This window comes from Triturus cristatus, chromosome 1_2 (assembly GCF_964204655.1).
Source record: "Triturus cristatus chromosome 1_2, aTriCri1.1, whole genome shotgun sequence".
NCBI classification, from domain to species: domain Eukaryota; kingdom Metazoa; phylum Chordata; class Amphibia; order Caudata; family Salamandridae; genus Triturus; species Triturus cristatus.
Window position 1 is genome coordinate 715,535,737 of NC_140580.1, and position 17,828 is coordinate 715,553,564.

Here is a 17,828-nt window from a genome sequence, read left to right on the forward strand (position 1 = left end):
GCAGCCGCAACACTACTTGATGCCACAAAGGCATCTGATTCCCTAGAGTGGCTGTACCTGTTTCAGCTCATTGCGCAGCTTGGGATCAGTATTAAATGAATAAGCCTGATTAAACTATTGTACGCTTTCTCCAATTACACATTAATAGTGTGACCACTCCATCATTCCCAGTGTCCAGGGGCACCCAACAGCGTTGCTCTCTGTCACTGATCCTTTTTGCGATGGCAATGGAGGCCCTGGCAGCTCGACTGAGGCAGCACCATTCGCATGGAGCACTTGCCTTCACTGCCAGAAGAAAACTGGTGTCCAATGTTACACTGTGCGTTTGTGACCCCCCAAGTCACTTTACCCCTTTAATACGTGCAGTAATCTGCTTTGGTGGATACTCCGAGATCTCCATCAACTGGTCCAAATCCATCCTGTTTCCTCTCATCCCGGCCACGGAACAGTTTGAGCTTGACTGCTCACTATCAATGGATGACCGAACCAGTTCGCTATCTGGTCATCTGGCTCAGCAGAGACATCATTGCGCTCTGGAGAGCACACTATGGCTGGGCCATGACATGGCTGGATGAACGTGTACCAATATGGTCTAGGCTGCCCCCATAAGTGGCGGGGAGAAACACAATCGTAAAGATGATTATCCTTCCCAAGTTTCAAAATTTATTCATCAGGATCCCCATCCCCTTAACAGAACTTTTTTTAAAGTGACTACATTCTAACTTAGTGACTTTGGCGTGGGCAAGTATACAAACAAGGGTTGTATGGGAAACACTGACCCTACCTTTCCATTAGACTGTGCACCCCAGACATGACTATATTGCAATTGTACTCAGGCCCAATTTGCACACTGTTGGCTGTATCATACAGAGTTTCAGCAGCGTACTGCTACAGAAGCTGACAGAGTGGCCCGTGACCGCTGAATACTGCACTATTCCAAACAGTTTTGCAATCCTGAGCAGAGATCGACACAGTAGCTTGCACGCTGTGGTGGGGCCTACATCGGGGAGCCTGCATAGACTGCCTCTTGCCACTTGCCGTTCCAACAGCAAAACACCCTATGCTCTCTGCAATGAGAGATGATAGGCCCTATAGGCATGCCTGCCAATTTGGGATGGCCACATTTGGCACTCTTTACCTCGGAGAACATTTCCTCAGACTGCAAACCACACGCGATGATCCAACACACGCATCCCTAGAAAAACTGTTGTACCACCAACTTAATTCTGCATTCCATACTTTACACATCACACTTCTGAAACCGCCAAACATGCTGCATGCCATTTACCACATACTCACAAGTCCATCTCTCAGGAGGCTGTACACCATAATACAGGACAAGGCCCCTGTGTGTGCCCCTGGGGATTGCACTGCTTGTAAGGCAGATACGTCCCCTCTCATTTCAGAGGAACAATGGTGATATTGCTTGGCCCAATCGAGTGCCCTCTTGCCGAACTATAGACTTAGCTTGATACGTCCCCTCTCATTTCAGAGGAACAATGGTGATATTGCTTGGCCCAATCGAGTGCCCTCTTGCCGAACTATAGACTTAGCTTGATACATTTCAACTTTCTGCAAAGGATATATCGTATGCCTGTTCAAATGCACAAAATGGGATTGCGGGGGACATCCGATGCATGAGATCCTCGTCTGCTTTTCTGCACCTTGCCTGATCATGCCCTGTGCTAGTGACATACTGGATGGAGGTTTATAACATTGTAGCCCAGATTACAGGCCATCACCCACAGTTCACACCACAGGTGGCCCTACTGGCCTAACAAAAAAAAAAGGAGACCCCTCTCAGACCAGATGACTGACTAGAATGCTTTTGCTGCTGGCTAAAAGGCAGGTGTCTTCGCATTGAGGCCAAAGCCCTGCTCCCACCACTAAAAGTTGGCTGGCTCCAGGATGCAGCATATTGCCAAAAGCAGCTGATGGTGTAAGAAGAACTTATGCCAGACCGTTCACGGCCTAAGATATTTGGGTCCCTTTGACTACCTATCTTGCTGTAGGAGGAGCAGTGGGGAGCCATGAAGGACGAACCCAAATCAGCAGCTGACCCTTGGAGTCCATGTGCACAGGCATTAACAAGAAATATTTTTTTAGATTACTAGTGATGAGGGTGCTGTTTGAACACAGTGGGGTTATTGTCTGAAACATTTGATCAGATAAGTCAAAATGTTATTGCTATATGCATTTGCATGTCTTCCCCTTCCCTGTTCACGTGGCTTGCCTGTTTTAAAAATCAATAAAAAAATTTTTTTTTTAAATAAGTCAGTTGTGTTTGCCTAAATTACTGACAACAGTGGACGTGGTGAAAATAAAAGGAATATAACTGCATATAAATTAACTGCCTCTTTGACACTTTTGTTTAATAAATTGTAGTGTTTTGAGTGCTCCAATGACAGCTAATGGGGACACCATACATCCCTGTCTTCATTTGGAACTAGTCACTCAAAGCTTCCAGCATCTCACAGCAGGGTGCGCTAACAAAGACAAATAAAGGTTTAGTAGACCCACATTTCAATAAGCATTTGCAATGCAATAGGTCTCGCATTTACAAGAGTTTTAGCTATTGGCATTGTAAATGTGGGCGGAGTTTGCCCAGGCTTGACCTAAAAAGGAAGCCCACAATGTGGACCTATTAACCTTGAGGAACATCATGGAAGAGTCCATCAATGTACAATAAAGGAACACAACACCCATAGGTGAGGAGCACTTAGCCAAAAGTACAAATGCTGCTGCATCGTGGATCATGAACAGTTCCTTCCTAAACCGTGAATAACAAGTTGGTATGATGCAATTGCCATCACTTGAAAACAATCCCTTGTACAGCATTTTGGCATAGAGTTTTGAGGGAGGGCACAGCAAATACAAAAATAAAAAATCTTTTGATTCTATCATTGTTAATATTTCCTTTTTAGCCAGTTGTGATAGAGTACAACATTCAAGTTTTTTTAAACGAATCCTACCATAAAATGGTGTTCAAAATAGTTTCTCATGCCTGCAGACTGCAGAGAATCATGGTACCCACATTTATCAGCTTGACTTCTGCAGCATTAGCTAAAGAGACTGCAGTATTTCTACTGTTCAGGGACCCTCATTCCACTTAAGCTGCTAAAACAAGGAGCTGGTAGGACCATGTGGGTGGAAGTTATGAAGGGACAATCAAAAGAATAAGCGGACTCAACAAAATGTATATAACGGAAGCAATGTCTAGACCAGAAACATCAGGGATTGTAGCCTCAGCACTTGAAACATCCCCCCAAATTATCAGCTGTCAACAGTGCCACTTACACCAGAAACACTGTTACAAATGTAACATGGAAAAAATATATTCACAGAGACTTGCCACAATCTCACAGGGCTCTTCAGAGTAGGTCAGAGAGATTAGGCACAGGCAGCATTACACTTGGAGTACATCGTTTTGTCTACAAAGGCTGTGTAAAGTGACAGACGAAGAAGCTTCTGTGTAGTATTTTTTTAGCTTGGTTTCACCTGGGCGGTCCCATGCAAGATGGCCGCAGGGAAGAGGCTGCTGGGCTGAGCTCCAGCTCCGGATCACTAAAGTGTAAATCCCGACCGGATCGACCCCCTCCAGCCCCCCCTGAGGAGTGATGCGACAGATCTACTCACTGGGCTAACCTCGGACGAAGAAACGCGGATCCACGACGCGGATCCAATGGCGAGAGGGACCCTGGCTGCAGCGTGGTCAGTACACGGAGCCCCAGATGCCTGACCTAGCAATGGCCTCCATTATCAGAATCGAGACGGAAAGTGGCCTGCTATAAGGCCATTAGAAGACCTCGGACTGCCCCGAATCGCCTGAAAACTGCAAGATGGGTCATTTGCGACACCCGACGATACCCAGGCTGTCCCGAGGCGGGAGCGGAGCCCCAGAACACAACAAACACGCCAGGTGCGTCCGATGCCTGACTGGACAATGGCCACCAGTCACAGATTCACAGAAGAAGAAACCAGCTAACAATAGGGCCTCAAGAAGACCCTGGGCACCTGGATCCTCCCGTACAAAGTGAAGCGGGTCATCTGCGACCCTTGAAGGAAAATGGTCTGACGGGAGCGGAGGCCCGGGTCACAACCCGTCAGGAGCACCTGATGCCTGACCCAGTAATGGCCGCCAATACCAGAACCAACACAGAGTGACCAGCAACAAGGCCAGAAGAAGACCTGACGACCTCAGAGGCCATCGCAACAAGAACTCAAAGGTCAGTGTTAGCAGCCCCTAGGTGCGTGGCCCCAAATTATCTACGAGAGTCCAAACAAGGACCGGTCACAAGAGAGTCCCGATCAAATGCCCCTCCAATGCGGCCTTGGACCCACAGGGTAGTGTGGGCAGCCCCCTGACGCTTGTCCCCATAATACCCACCTGGGACCTAATTCTCTGATCCACCGCCACAACTTGACACAGGTGTCCCTACCACCTGTAGAGAATACCTTTAACGATATAGGCCCTTTACTACAATATAAGACCAACACTAACTCCAAAACCCGGGCCTAGAGAAGCCCTTCTCCGCACGCCCCCTCTCCACAGCTCCCTTCCTCCCAAGAGGCTTCTCCTCAAGCTCCCCTACCCACCCAATCTGACAGACAGCACTCTCCCCTCCGCACGGCACTCTCCCCTACTACACACCCGAGGGAATCTGCCTCCTTCCCAACCTAGATAAGATGCCGCCGGCCACGCCAATGGCTGCCTCCCCTCGAACACCAAACTTCCTGATACCCGAACTCATTCGCAATCACTTCCCCCCCCAACCTCTCTAGTAAAGCGAAGAGACACTTCAAACACAGACTGATCAGACAACACCCCGAAACACTATTCGTAGACACTTACCACTGCTCCTCTAGAGGGCAGATAAAAATGGGCTTTATCTTCCATACTGAAAGACCCGACAACTGGGTCATCATTCTCAACACGCATCTCATCTCCAAAACTACCATCACATCCCATAGCCGCAAATTAACGACCTTTCTCCCGAACCACCAGACGCTGAGTGGTAATATCTCCATAACCATCTACGAGAATGGCACTGTACTGATACAGGCTAAGAGCGATAACCTCGAGGTATTTGACTCCCTCTTCCTCTCGCTAAAAAAGGCACCCTTGCACACTACACGACACGGCCTGACCCCTCCCCCCAGTGAGCCTACCACAACAAAGGAGGCACTGGACCCCTCTCGTGCCCTCTTTGAGATCCCCCTCCCCACCCTCCCAAGGCACATACCGCAACTCTGCACATCCGAATAATGATCCCACCCCCTCTGATAGACGACCCGCCCACCCTTGCCCCCCCTCCCATCCCAACCAGCCATCCAGAAATGACCACTACCCCCAAGCTCAACCTCCTCACAACCCCACCCCGCCCCCAGGCCACACGAGGCGCGACTCTCGCCCTCAGCCAATACTCCTCCTGTCCATGAGCCCTCCCAGAAACAAACCAGGCAGCTCCTCCCCTAATAACCAACATGACTGGGCCCCACCCCCCTCCCCCACGGTAAATGCTGCCCCAGACACCCTCCCCCCACCTTGGATAACATGACGCAACGCCTCACCCTCCTGGAAACTCAGCTTGAAATCCTGATCCGAGGCCTGAACGAAACTCTATCCAACCTGGCCACAATCCGAAAGCCCACTCAACACTCTACCGTTCTGCCAATTCTCTCCCGACCCAGGCGGGGCAAGGTACTGCCCCCCCAGTGGGCCCCATGTCCCCCCCAGTTCCCGACCAACAAAATGGGGAATGAAAACCGCTCAGAAAGACCCAGAAGAGCAAAATCCACACTTTCCTCTCAGGAAGCGCACTCCTAGCCTCAACCTATGACCCCCCTTGGAACTCCTCCCCCAAATCCACGATCCAAGTAATTACGGGAGTTGGAAGAGAACACCCCCCACCGAGAGTCCCTAGACCCCCAGCTCACCTAACCTCACTACCTAGAGCCCAATCTACTAAGAACAGGAGCAAGGAAGGGCCCCCCATTAACTGCATGCTCCTAAACTGTAGATCTGCCTCCAAACATGCAACAGAACTAACAGAAGCCATCCTCTCCCATGATATAGACATAGCTTTCATCACGGAGACTTGGCTAAACAATCTCTCTTACCCCAGCATGGACATGCTGGTGCCTCCCGGATTCACAATGGTCACCAAAGATAGACAAGTGCAAAGGGGCGGGGGCATAGCAATCATTCACAAGAACAACATCTCCATCACGGAAACTACCTCCTGTCTGTATAGCTCCTTTAGCGTCTCTCAGTCAACATCAAGACATACGATCACAGGCCATTACTTTGCCATCTCCTGTACCACCTCCCAGGCAACTCCTACGAATTCGGGGAACACCTCTCTGACCGGATTACCCATTGCGCACTCGGGAACTCTAACAGCACAATTCTCGGCGACCTCAATCTAAGATGGAATGAAACAAAAAACCCGCGCATTCAAACCCTAAACAGCCTCCTACTAGAAAACAATCTGACCCAACATTACTCAGAAGAAACACACCATAGAGGAGCAATCCTCGACGCAATTATTACCGAAAGCAATGCAATTACCATCGACCACATCATTCCCTTAGACTGGTCCGACCACCACACCATTCTTTTTGTCATCAACCAAACGGTCCTAACTCAACACCCCAAGCAGGGCCTCCCCAAATGGGTCGGGAACACAGCTCAGATCCCTCGAGCCGACCTAGAAGAAAGAATAAGCTCACTCCTCACCAGCACTACTGATTACCTCTCAACTAACGAACTCACCTCTATCTACAACTCTAATATGACACTCACCCTGGGCCACCTTGCCCCCCTGAAACTAAAAAAATTCCAGGACCATTCCTTCCAGATCATGGCTCACCACTGACATCAATGAAGAACGAAGACATCTAAGAGCCTCAGAAAGAATCTGGAGGAACAATCCCTCTGCCCTCCATCGCGATCAACTCCATGCAGTCCGCAAGAATGACAAAAAGCACATTAGGAACAAAAAGACAGCTTTCTTCTGTTCTGCGCTAGACACCGCAAAAAACTGACCCAAAGAGCTCTTCAATATCATCAGGAATCAAACACCTAAGCCCATAACATCCTCAATATTGGCATCCAAAGAACGATGTGACAACTTCGCAATCTTTTTCAACGACAAAAATCGCCAAGATTCGATCTCTCTCTTGGCTCAAATCTCACCCCCTCCATCGAGATCAAGGCGTCTGAAAATCACCACAGTGCTTCCATGAACTCCCCAAAACAATGGTCCTCCTTCATTCCCATGCAGAAAGCAGAGATAGTCAAACTAATCTACAACGCTAAATCCTCATCGCACGCCCTGAATCAGCTACCCCCTCACCTGGCCAAGCACCTGAAGCTCGTCCCGGCCCCGCTATGGTGCAAGATCATTAACAGCTCACTGAGCTCTGGAATTGTACCAGATTGCCTCAAAGTAGGTAAAGTCACGCCACTGCTGAAAAAAACAGGGCTAGACACTGAGGATCTGAATAACTTTAGACCTGTATCAAAGTTACCTCTTCTGTCCAAAATACTAGAAAGATGTGTACTCCCTCAGCTGACCCAACACCTGGATAACATCAATCTCCTAGATCCCCATCAATCGGGCTTTAGAAAAGGCTGCAGCACAGAATCCGCAATCCTCAATGTCATAGACGATCTACACAGGTCACTTGACTCGGACCAATGCTGCCTTCTCATCCTCCTAGACTTATCGGCCGCATTCGATACAGTCGATCACCATCTGCTCATCAAGGTTCTACAAGAAAGGGCTGGTCTTCAAGAGATGGTCCTCCACTGGTTCTCTTCCTTTCTCCACAACCGCTCACAAAGAAGAAAAATTAAAAACTTCTAATCTGACCTCCACCCAGTCAACAGAGGTGTTCCACAAGGGTCAGTGCTCTCCCCTCAGCTTTTCAACATTTACATTGAACCCCTTACCACTCTACTCAGGAAATCTAACATCCCTTTTCACTTCTATGCGGATGACAAGCAGCTATATCTGGAAACCACCTCCACTGACGACATCCAGAGACTCAATGCCGCGCTCAAAGAGGTTCAAGACTGGCTCACAATCAACCACCTGAAACTCAACTAAGAGAAAACGGAAATAGTCCTCATCTCCAACAAAGACGAAAACCCCCAAATCGAAGAATGGCTCAAAGCCATAGACGCACGCCTCAATGGTAATCTCACCCGGGCGGATTCTGTAAAATCTCTAGGTATCACTCTAGACCCGAAACTGGACATGAAAAAACACATTACAAGACCCGCTAAAAGTGCTTTTCTCAAACTGAAACTACTGTACAAAATTAAACCCTTCCTCCCGCCCAAAGATCTTCAGCAAGCCACCCAAGCACTGGTGCTCTCCAGAATTGACTATGGGATTGCTGCCCTGACTGGGACAGCAAAATCGCACCTCGCCCCCCCTGAAAACAACCTTCAATGCTGCAGCCAGAATGGTCACCGTAACTAAGAAATTCGGACACATCTCTACTGCACTCAGGGAACTTAAATAGCTCCCAATTGAATTGCGAGCCAGCTGCAGAACAGCCTGCTTCACACACAAAGCCCTGCACACAGACAAACTGGAATACTTGTCTGCCAAACTCAAAAGGGCCGGCCAGTCCAGGAACCTCAGGAGCTCCAACACTCTGCTACTCATCCCGTTGAAAACTCGTAAGCAAAAAACCGCAGCCAAATCATTTGCTGGAAATGCCCCAAAAATCTGGAACTCCCCCCCCCCCCCCCATCAGAACGAGCCCCTCGTTTCCAAAATTCAAGAACCTGCTCAAAGTCCTCTTCCTCGACCACTCTCGAGCAAACCGATAAGAGCCAGGGAAGTACCTTAGCCGGCTCTCCATCTTACCTTAATTTTGTGACCGTTGACACTGACTCGGATCAAGTAAACTTCTTGGACACCCGTCCTGTTTGAACAAGGAAACCTTTTGGATGCTCGTCTTGTTTGATCGGCACCCTACACGCACCTTTGATCGTTCACTCTTTTATCCGATCTATACCCGGCTCGAACCCTCATGTTCTACTAGACTATCTGTACTGTCTATTTGCACATAATTTTACATGCTGTGAAGCGCTCGGATACCCTCGGGTCCAGCTAGCGCTATATAAACCTCCTAAAATAAATTAAATAAATAAAAATGAGAAAGAAATCAGGTAGAGATGCTCAACTGAATTAGCCATGGTGTTCAGTGTTGCTTAGGGGGCCAATGACAGGGGCTTGGTCCCCAGAGGAGGGGAACGCTATAATGCGTGGTGTCCCAAAATAGTATTATTAGCTAGCATTCTTCTGTGGGCGGTTATGTTATATTCAGGGCCACTAGAATTATGTGGCAGGGGAGGGCCAAATTATGCAGCAAGGCTGAGATATTTATGCGGCAACAAAAGGCAAATTATGCAGCACGTTTTGGGATAGTATTAGTTCATTATTTTATAATAATTTTTAAACTTGTTAAGACTGTCTGGGCATTAGTTGCAACTCATTAGTACCAGTTTAACAAACACAGCAATAAGCTACAGAAAGGTGACCAGTCAACCTTTACACTGGGCCTTCCACTGCGCACCAACACGTGCTGCAGCATTTTGAGTAACATTTGAACCGTTTGAGCTGGAGACAACTTTTTTTTGTTAAAATCTGCAGATTATGCAGCAGATGCATTATGTGGCAGATGCGCCAAATTTCTAACTATGCGAAAATTGCAGCGGCCTCACAATCGCATAATTCCAGTGACCCTGGTTATATTCCCAAAAATCTGAGATTTTACCAGGTATATACGGGTCTTGTATTCCTGATAACCTGCATTAAGCTATTCAGTTGCAAAGACGGAGCGGGTCAGTTGTTACATGCATTCATTTTCAAAAAGATATGGGCCATCCACTTAAACCTCAAGCCAGTTGTCAAGACTTTTGAGCCCAAATCGAGCTGAGCTTTCATGTGGCTTCTGCCTGCTGCCCACGCTCTAACCTTAGGCACAAATAAAATAAAAACAAATCAGTGATCTTTGATACTAAAAAAGGAGAAAGAAAGGAATACCCATCTAGCGGCTGAACTGCACAATGTGAAACCAGAAAACGTGGGATCAATCCTGGCTCATCGCTTGACCAAACTTTGTGATCCTATGCAAGTATTTTATTTCACAATGCCTACTTTTTCTTTATTATCACAAAAGGGACGCCCTCTGAATATGTGAGTTCAGGATGTGCGCTGTACAAACACTTCTTGTATTTGATTTAAGACTATAATGTTTGTCATACATAAAAAGAATCTAAGCCACAAATAGGGTAAACATGACTTGCCTCTTAGTTCCCCAGTGACACTGTAGTTCTGGGGGAGGGAGTGCAATAATGTTTCTAAATTCATGTTTAAAAACGATAATTTTGAGTACACTCCTCTCAATGCAGTGATATAATCCGATTTACTAAGTTGAAATGCTTCCACATGTTAAAGAAAGTAACTAAAAAAAAAAAATTTGAAATGCACTTTTGTAAATGTAGAAGCAACTTTATCACATTTTTACTTGATATTGGTTGCATGAGTAAGATGACAAATATGTTCAAGGTTCACCTTGAGCATGGACTCTTAGAACCAATCTACCTACATGGCTACCTCCCCCCCCCCCCGGCCCTTGTTAATTAATTGGCTTGCCCATCCATATGTACTTGTCAGTCAACAAAAGGACTGGGGTCTGTGCACATTGCCTGGTATTTGTAACAAGGAGTCTATTGAAAAAGGTCTCTCTGCTACTGGGAAACTCGTATGACATTAAGCTCATACACACCTATATCAATCATGGTAGTCGACCAGCAGATTCATTTGCACATTTAACACCAGCTACTGCAGTGCTGCTCAACAGAGTAGCCAGTGTATCATGGACCTTAGTGCAAGTTAAGAAATCCCCCACACCCTCCGCTGTTAGAATAATGATATGCAACAATATCGGTTCAGTGGGCCCTTCAGGTCTCTAGACCCTGGTGTACTGCACCATCTGGACAATGGAAGCCCTACCACTAATCAGGGGCGCAACTAGACTCAAACTTCAGGGGTGGGGGGCTAACACATGGATTAGTGGAGGCGGAGACAACATAAGAGCCGAATCAAAATTACTTGTGTGGGGCTCCCTTTGTTTTTCCGATGTAGTGCGTAAAACATCAAATCATTCTTTGAGACTACATGTGGCAAAATAGTGCATTTTAAAGCACACATGGTGAGTAATATTATTCTCAGCATGACGTGATTTTGGGGGTCTCAAGTAATTTAGCACAGTGAATGTCAAATGTTCTATTTTAATACACATTAGGCCAGTAAACCTGGTGCAATGTGAAACACCAGATTCTATCTTACATAACAATCTCTGGCAAATCGTACACTCTAAACACTCTGGACCAATTGTGTCAACCTAACTGGTCTTAAAAAATATTTTACAAGATATTGAGCATCCTTCCACCAAAGGAAGGTTTTGAAAATTAGAAGCAAATAATGCAGTTTAAGCACATTTATTTAGTTACTGCTCTGTCCATGCTTCATTTACCTGCACACAATATTTTTTTGTTATTTTCTGAATATGTTAGTAAACTGCTTTGTTGCTGTTTGGGGCAAGCTGCCACATATGCTAGCTCTATAGCACTTAGAATGTTGAATATATATTATTTGGTACTTTGTGACAACTCACACCAAATATTGGGAGGTCTGCTTTGAGGGCCTATTTAGAAGGTGGGCAGCTCCTGCTTCTAAGGGGCTCTTCTTGGTATACCCTAGTACCTCCTGCTCTCAAAATACTTGGCCAGGTGTTACTCTACCAAAGCACTTTTCATTACCCACAGGGGAATCTAAACAAAGCTTCACTGATACACATAGACTAGAACTATGGCCTCAAAACTGGCATCCCAGCCCCCAGTCATTTCCTTCAGGAAGCTACAGACTGATAGAATTTCCTTCCCCTTCCCTGTCCACAAATATAAATGTTAAAACTCACTCCCTGCAAAGAGAAGAAACATCCAAACCACCTCAGAATCAGGGATGCAGTAAAGACCTAGTTATTCCGTAAAATGAAACATCCCTACGGCAAACCAGTTCCAAAACCTAAAAACCCCACTAAGTTCACATCTCTCACGCCTCTTGGCTCCAATCCAAGCTTAATTACCTATAACAATATTGCATGCATATATTTTTGCCCAAAAACACATTGAAGATTATGCTTGTTAGGACTGCACAATTCCATACTGTGCATTAGGTAATTCTAATGCAGCCCTGATTACAAATGCTTTGGAGGAGAGTGTGATATCTATTGCACATGGTCTCAATTTTTCGGGAGTGAAAAGTAGCATCAATTAGGAGTTTTGTTTGAAAATGGGACACAAGATACAGATTTTAGTGTTCTCTGCACCAAAACCTGCATGCTCTATTATTTACAAGGCACTTATCCCCCAGCAAACTTTTTCCCAGGTACATTTTGGCTAGGGAAACATGTTGAAATTTACCAGGGAAAAATGTTGTGGGACTTGCGATTTGGAAATGTGCTGTGCCAGGAGTTACCATACATTTAAAAAAAACACTAGGCCAAACATAATTAAGGGCTTTAACCACTTAAGTTCACATAACACAAAGTTTTAAGCATGGTATAAAGTTGGGCACTACAAACTACAACACTTAAAAAATATGTCTCAAATGTTTTTGAAAAGCATCATTGATAGCGCTTTTAAAGCTGTACCTAACTCTAAATGACTACCCATACTCCACAGCACACAACATAATTAAGATCTCTGCAAGTGATGCCCTTCTGTACTTTTGAGACTTTTATTTATTGAGGTTCTAGTATGCAATACATTGTAACCTTAGCAAGCTTGCTTACGGCTTTTTCCTGCCACCCCCACTCTAACCTCATGCAGCAAGAATTAACAAGCATTCGCATAGCCAATAGGTCTCGCCTTTGGGACCTTATAAGTGTTTAGCCATGCAACAGTTGATGTTGTTGCACCAAGGATATTGTGCTGCATAACTAAATACTTATAAGGTCCCAAAGGTGAGACCTATTGGCTATGCCAATGCTTTTTTTTCTTTGTTGCAGTTTTGTATAGCGCAAACTCGACCTGAAGGAACTAGAGGCTCTCTACATGAGAACCAGTTATATTCATTTTCTATTTAAGGCACGGGAAGATTACGTGATATGTCCAGAAACACAGGATGGTAAGCGGACGCAGAGACTAATAGCACCGATAGTGTTTTAAAGAGAGCAAGCATTGAAAAGCTGCGTTTGTTTATAAGCTAAGCCTGTTATCCTGAGGGGTTTTATCAGTATAAAACAAACGTTTAACAACACAACAGCGCTTGACCTAATGGCGGCTTTGTGCAGTGTACTATGGGTGAGAATAATGTAATCTTCGGAGTGTCCCGCTTCTATTCCTTTGTGTCGACGACCCTAACACAGATATCCAGAGAAGAAATGGCAGTGGGGAGAAAAAGTCCCTGCACGCAGTTCCCACCATTAACAAGAACAAAACAAAACCTTCGGTGCCTGTCACAGTTTTGTTTAGCACAAATTTAACCTGAATGTATTGGAGCACTATACATGAGCGCCAGTTACATTACACATGGTCACATTCATTTAAAAAAAAAAAAAATTTAAGACACAGGAAGATTACGTGATGTGTCCAGAATCACAGGATCTTAAGCTGACACCAAGACTAATTGCACCATTAGCGTTTTAAAGAAAGCAAGCATTGAAAAGCTGTGTTTGCTTATAAGCAAAGCCATGTTGTCCTGAGGGGTCTTATCAGTAGAAACCAAACGTGGAACAACACAACAGCGCTTGATGTAATTGCAGGCTTTGTGCAGCATACAGTGTGTGAGTGAGAATTATGTAATCTTCGGAGTGCCCCGCTTCTGCTCCTTTGTGTTGACGACCAAAACACAGATGTCCAGATTAGAGATAGCAGTGGGGAGATAAAGTCCCAGTGCGCAGATCACACCATTAAGAAAATCAAACAAAACTTTTGGTGCCTTTCACAGTTTTGTATAGCGCAAGTTCGACCTGAAGGTGTTTGAGCGATATACATGAGCACCATTTAGATTACACACGTTCACATTAATTTTCTTTTGAAGGCATGGGCCGATTACATGAAGTGTCCAGAATCACAGAATCTTAAGCTGACACCGAGGCTTATAGCATGGATAGTGCTTTAACGAGAGCAAGCATTGAAAAGCTCCATAGTCGCACAGTGCACCCCTCTCAAATACATTCGACTCACACCCCACTTTAAAGTTTACTGTGTTGCCGCTAAGCCGCGCGGTGCAAGCCTGGAGTAACGCAATCTCACAGGCGACGTGCTGAGCCAGGGAAACGCTAGTAGCATTTAAATACAAGTGAGGGCTCCAGTGAGTTCCTGAGCAGGGGACAATGGCAGTGCGAGCAAAGCGCACACCCTGCTGTGTCCGCCGCAGCAGCCGCTGCTTGAGAAAAGTTGAAGAATGCACTAAGCATTAGCCATTTGGAGGCTGTAATTTATTTATGGCACAGACAAAACCAACAGACGCTTACATTGCTTAACTTGCACTGGCTGAATAAGAGACTTGCGGCAGCTCCGTGCACGTTGCTGTGGGAATGAGAGTTCAGGCAGGGTGTGGTGGGGGAGAGAATGAACAGGGAAGTGGAAGCAATGATGTGTGAGAGAAGGCCATGAGGTGGGATGCGGCGGAACGGATGGCGAAAAAGTCCCAAGAACGGCCGCGAAAGTGAAAGCGCCAGGATGTCGAGCCGGCAGCTAAAGTGAAAGCAACCGCGAGCAGGCAAATGCAAACAAGCGCGTGCAGTCACGCTCACGCTAATTGAAAACAAATGGCGCCGCTGCTCGCTCCAGCAAGGTGGATGCCGCCACAAGCACGACTGTGAGGAAAAGAGCTAATCGATTTCTAAATGTCATCTCCTAGAGTAGCGCATGCGCGCTGCCTAGGAGAGACCTAAAAACAAAGCATTGACCGGTGATGTAAAACAGGAGAAAGTAATAGCCATCTAGTGTCTGAAATTCACAATGAGAAACCAGAAAAATTGAGTTCAATCCCAGCTTCCCTGCTTGACTAAATGGTGTGATTCTAGGCAATATTTAATTTCACCATACCTCCTTTTATTTCATTATTGCACATGGCAGCACCTTGAAATTCGCAAGCACTATATAAAAACATTGTGTATTTGATTTTATAGTCTATAATGCTTCTACATGCATAATAAGAATCTAGTGAACAATGCTGTGGATAGTGCACTCAAATTCTTATCCGTTCGTTGCGTTTATAATGGTGTTTTACCGATCAGTGTGCTACATTAGAAATGTGCCTGCCTGGCATATAATCTAACAAATGTAAAGTGGCCAAGTCCCCTTGGGTAACTTGGACTCTAACATGCACTACTATGTGTGATATACAGAAAATCAACTACAAGTACCAATTTTTCAAATTTCTCAACAATTTTTTACTTCAACTCATACGACATTTCAAACTAATATGATACAAGCATTTTACAACACAGATACTCTTGCACCAGGGTGCAACGGTACCTCTGGTGCATGCAGTAGTGTTTTTGTACAGCAAGGGGCACCTTCCTGCACAAAAACAATCCTAATAGGTGTTTTGCTCCTTCTATGTGTGCTGCAGAATGCAGGACACATACATAGAATGAGGACAAAACGAGGAGAAATTAACATTTCTCCTTGTTATGCTTCACCTTGGGAAGCTTACGGATAAGGCGCTTCCCCGGGTGTACATGACTTTGTAAATCTGGGTCAGTGTCAAATTACATTGGTGTTGCATGGGAAAACCCACTGCAATGCCTCCAGGGCACAGAGTAAGGTGATGCAGCAATTTGCACTGCGTCGTGTTACTCATGATTTATGAGGTCACTCAAACCAAAGCAGAGGCGCAACTAGAGCCAAATTGCGGGGGTGGGGGTTACTAAAAATGTCAGGGGGGGCCAATTCTTCCAGCAATAGGCAGAGTGGAGATGAAGGGGTAAAAAAAACAACAAAGCCTCGCTAACACGTAAATGGTCTTTTAAAGACCTGTGAAGTACCCGGGTGCGGCTGCAATAAGCTGAAAAACTGTGTGTGTGGATGCCTGGGAAGCTGTCTCAGACACACATGAGGGGGGGGGGGCTGAAGCCCTATGGGCGTTGCGCACCTGAACCCACGCAAGGTGGCTTTGCATGGCAACATACATCGAAATGAGAGCCCTGCGTCACACATGTACCACTTTCCTTGGTGCAACATTGACTCTGGGCTCTCCTAAATGAGCCCCTTAGATCACTAATGGCATTGTCGTTAGGGTGGAGGGGCATTAATGCTTTCTAAGTTAATGATAAAAACTATCTCTTGTAATAAATACTCATCAATGCAGTGATATTATCTGATGTACAAAGGTGAAAAACTACTGCGTTTTAAAGAATTGCACTATTTTGAATTTTGGATGGCGATATTATATTTTTGCATGATGTTTTGTTGTACAATTGAAATGCCAAGCATTTTCATTGCTTGACTCGTGCACAGGCTCTTAGAGCCAAACCATATCCTTGGCTCGGCCAGCTCTTCCTGTTAATTTGCTGGCTCGTCCACCTCTAGGTAAAAAGTATCTATATCGACTGTATGTCCGACTTTAAACTGACGTGTTTTAAGGCGAGGTGACTACTTTCAAGGGGGGGGGGGGGGGGAGCCCATTATGCCCAATGGGTGTTGCGCGCCTGCCACTTGTATTACTGTGATCTTGTCGCACTGCTTACTGCCTGCTCCCTAATAGTCGGGTGCTGCTGTCTCAACGTCCGACATTTAATGCAACAGCATTCGAGTTACTACCCCCTCACTCAACTGTAGTTTGGACTTAAATCCTCCGCCCCAACCAACCCACGTAAGCTGCCCGATGTCACTTTGTGGCCCCATCAGCTGTCCTCGATGCTTCCCTATCCGCAGGTAAGGCTCTCAATGCCCTTTAAACATACATAGCAGAGTCTTAATTTCTACGACTGCCCCCTTACCTTCCGCCGTGGTGGTCCCTTCCCCCTGCCCCTTGTAGTCATGTTACTTAACTTTGCTGTTGCTCAACTGTCACTCTTCGTCAGACGCTTGAAACGATATCCTCCCTCATCATCCCCCTGCTTGTTGTGTCTGCCAGCCCCAGACGCCTCTGTTCTGTACAACCCACTTCTCACCTGTAGCCCCGGTTGCTGCTCCTCGGAGGGATCCGGTACACATGCACCTCTGGCTTCACGCATAGAACAGACTCATAGTCGCTGTCCGCCATCTTTCGACAGAACCCGGAAGCCCGACTCTGGAGGCGGGGCCAGGGCTCCTACGTGAAATGCAGTTGAGGCGACAAGCGATAATGCAGGACCAATTGTCGCACTGAGTCGTCAGTGGAGAGAGGAACAGTTAGTCTAAGCTGCGGAGTTTGTTTTATGTCTTGCTTTAGATTTGTTGTGTACGTCGCTGCTGAGCTCCAATAGAACGGAATACATGTAAACACTCGTTCATTAATGATGCCCCCTGCGGGGTAGCTAGCGCTTTATAATTGTAATAGGATATACGTGCAAACAGTTTGAAAGCATCTAATAGCCCAAGCTATTTTTTTTTTTTTAGAAAAACAAGTCGTCGACAGCTGTCATGTTCGCCAAGACGTACCATGGAGGCAAATTTATAGCACTTTCAGCAAGTTTTACTGTGATGCATAATCTGGTTCAGAGCAACTGTCTGATCTTGGGAAAACCATACACTCGTGTCCCTCTGTCCACTAATCTGACAAAATGCAAGCACTTTGAATCCG

At 46.0% G+C, this 17,828-nt stretch overlaps 1 protein-coding gene across 1 annotated transcript in view; it reads right to left on the reverse strand.

Annotated features, from left to right (window-relative positions):
- Positions 1 to 17,372, reverse strand: part of NECAP2 (NECAP endocytosis associated 2) — a 97,723-nt gene extending 80,351 nt beyond the window's left edge. The window contains exon 1 of the mRNA XM_085608591.1: positions 17,218 to 17,372. Within this exon, the coding sequence (XP_085464717.1) occupies positions 17,218 to 17,309 (92 nt within the window). The 5' untranslated portion in view covers positions 17,310 to 17,372. The remainder of the gene's footprint in view (positions 1 to 17,217) is intronic.
- Between the last annotated feature and the right edge of the window lie 456 nt (positions 17,373 to 17,828).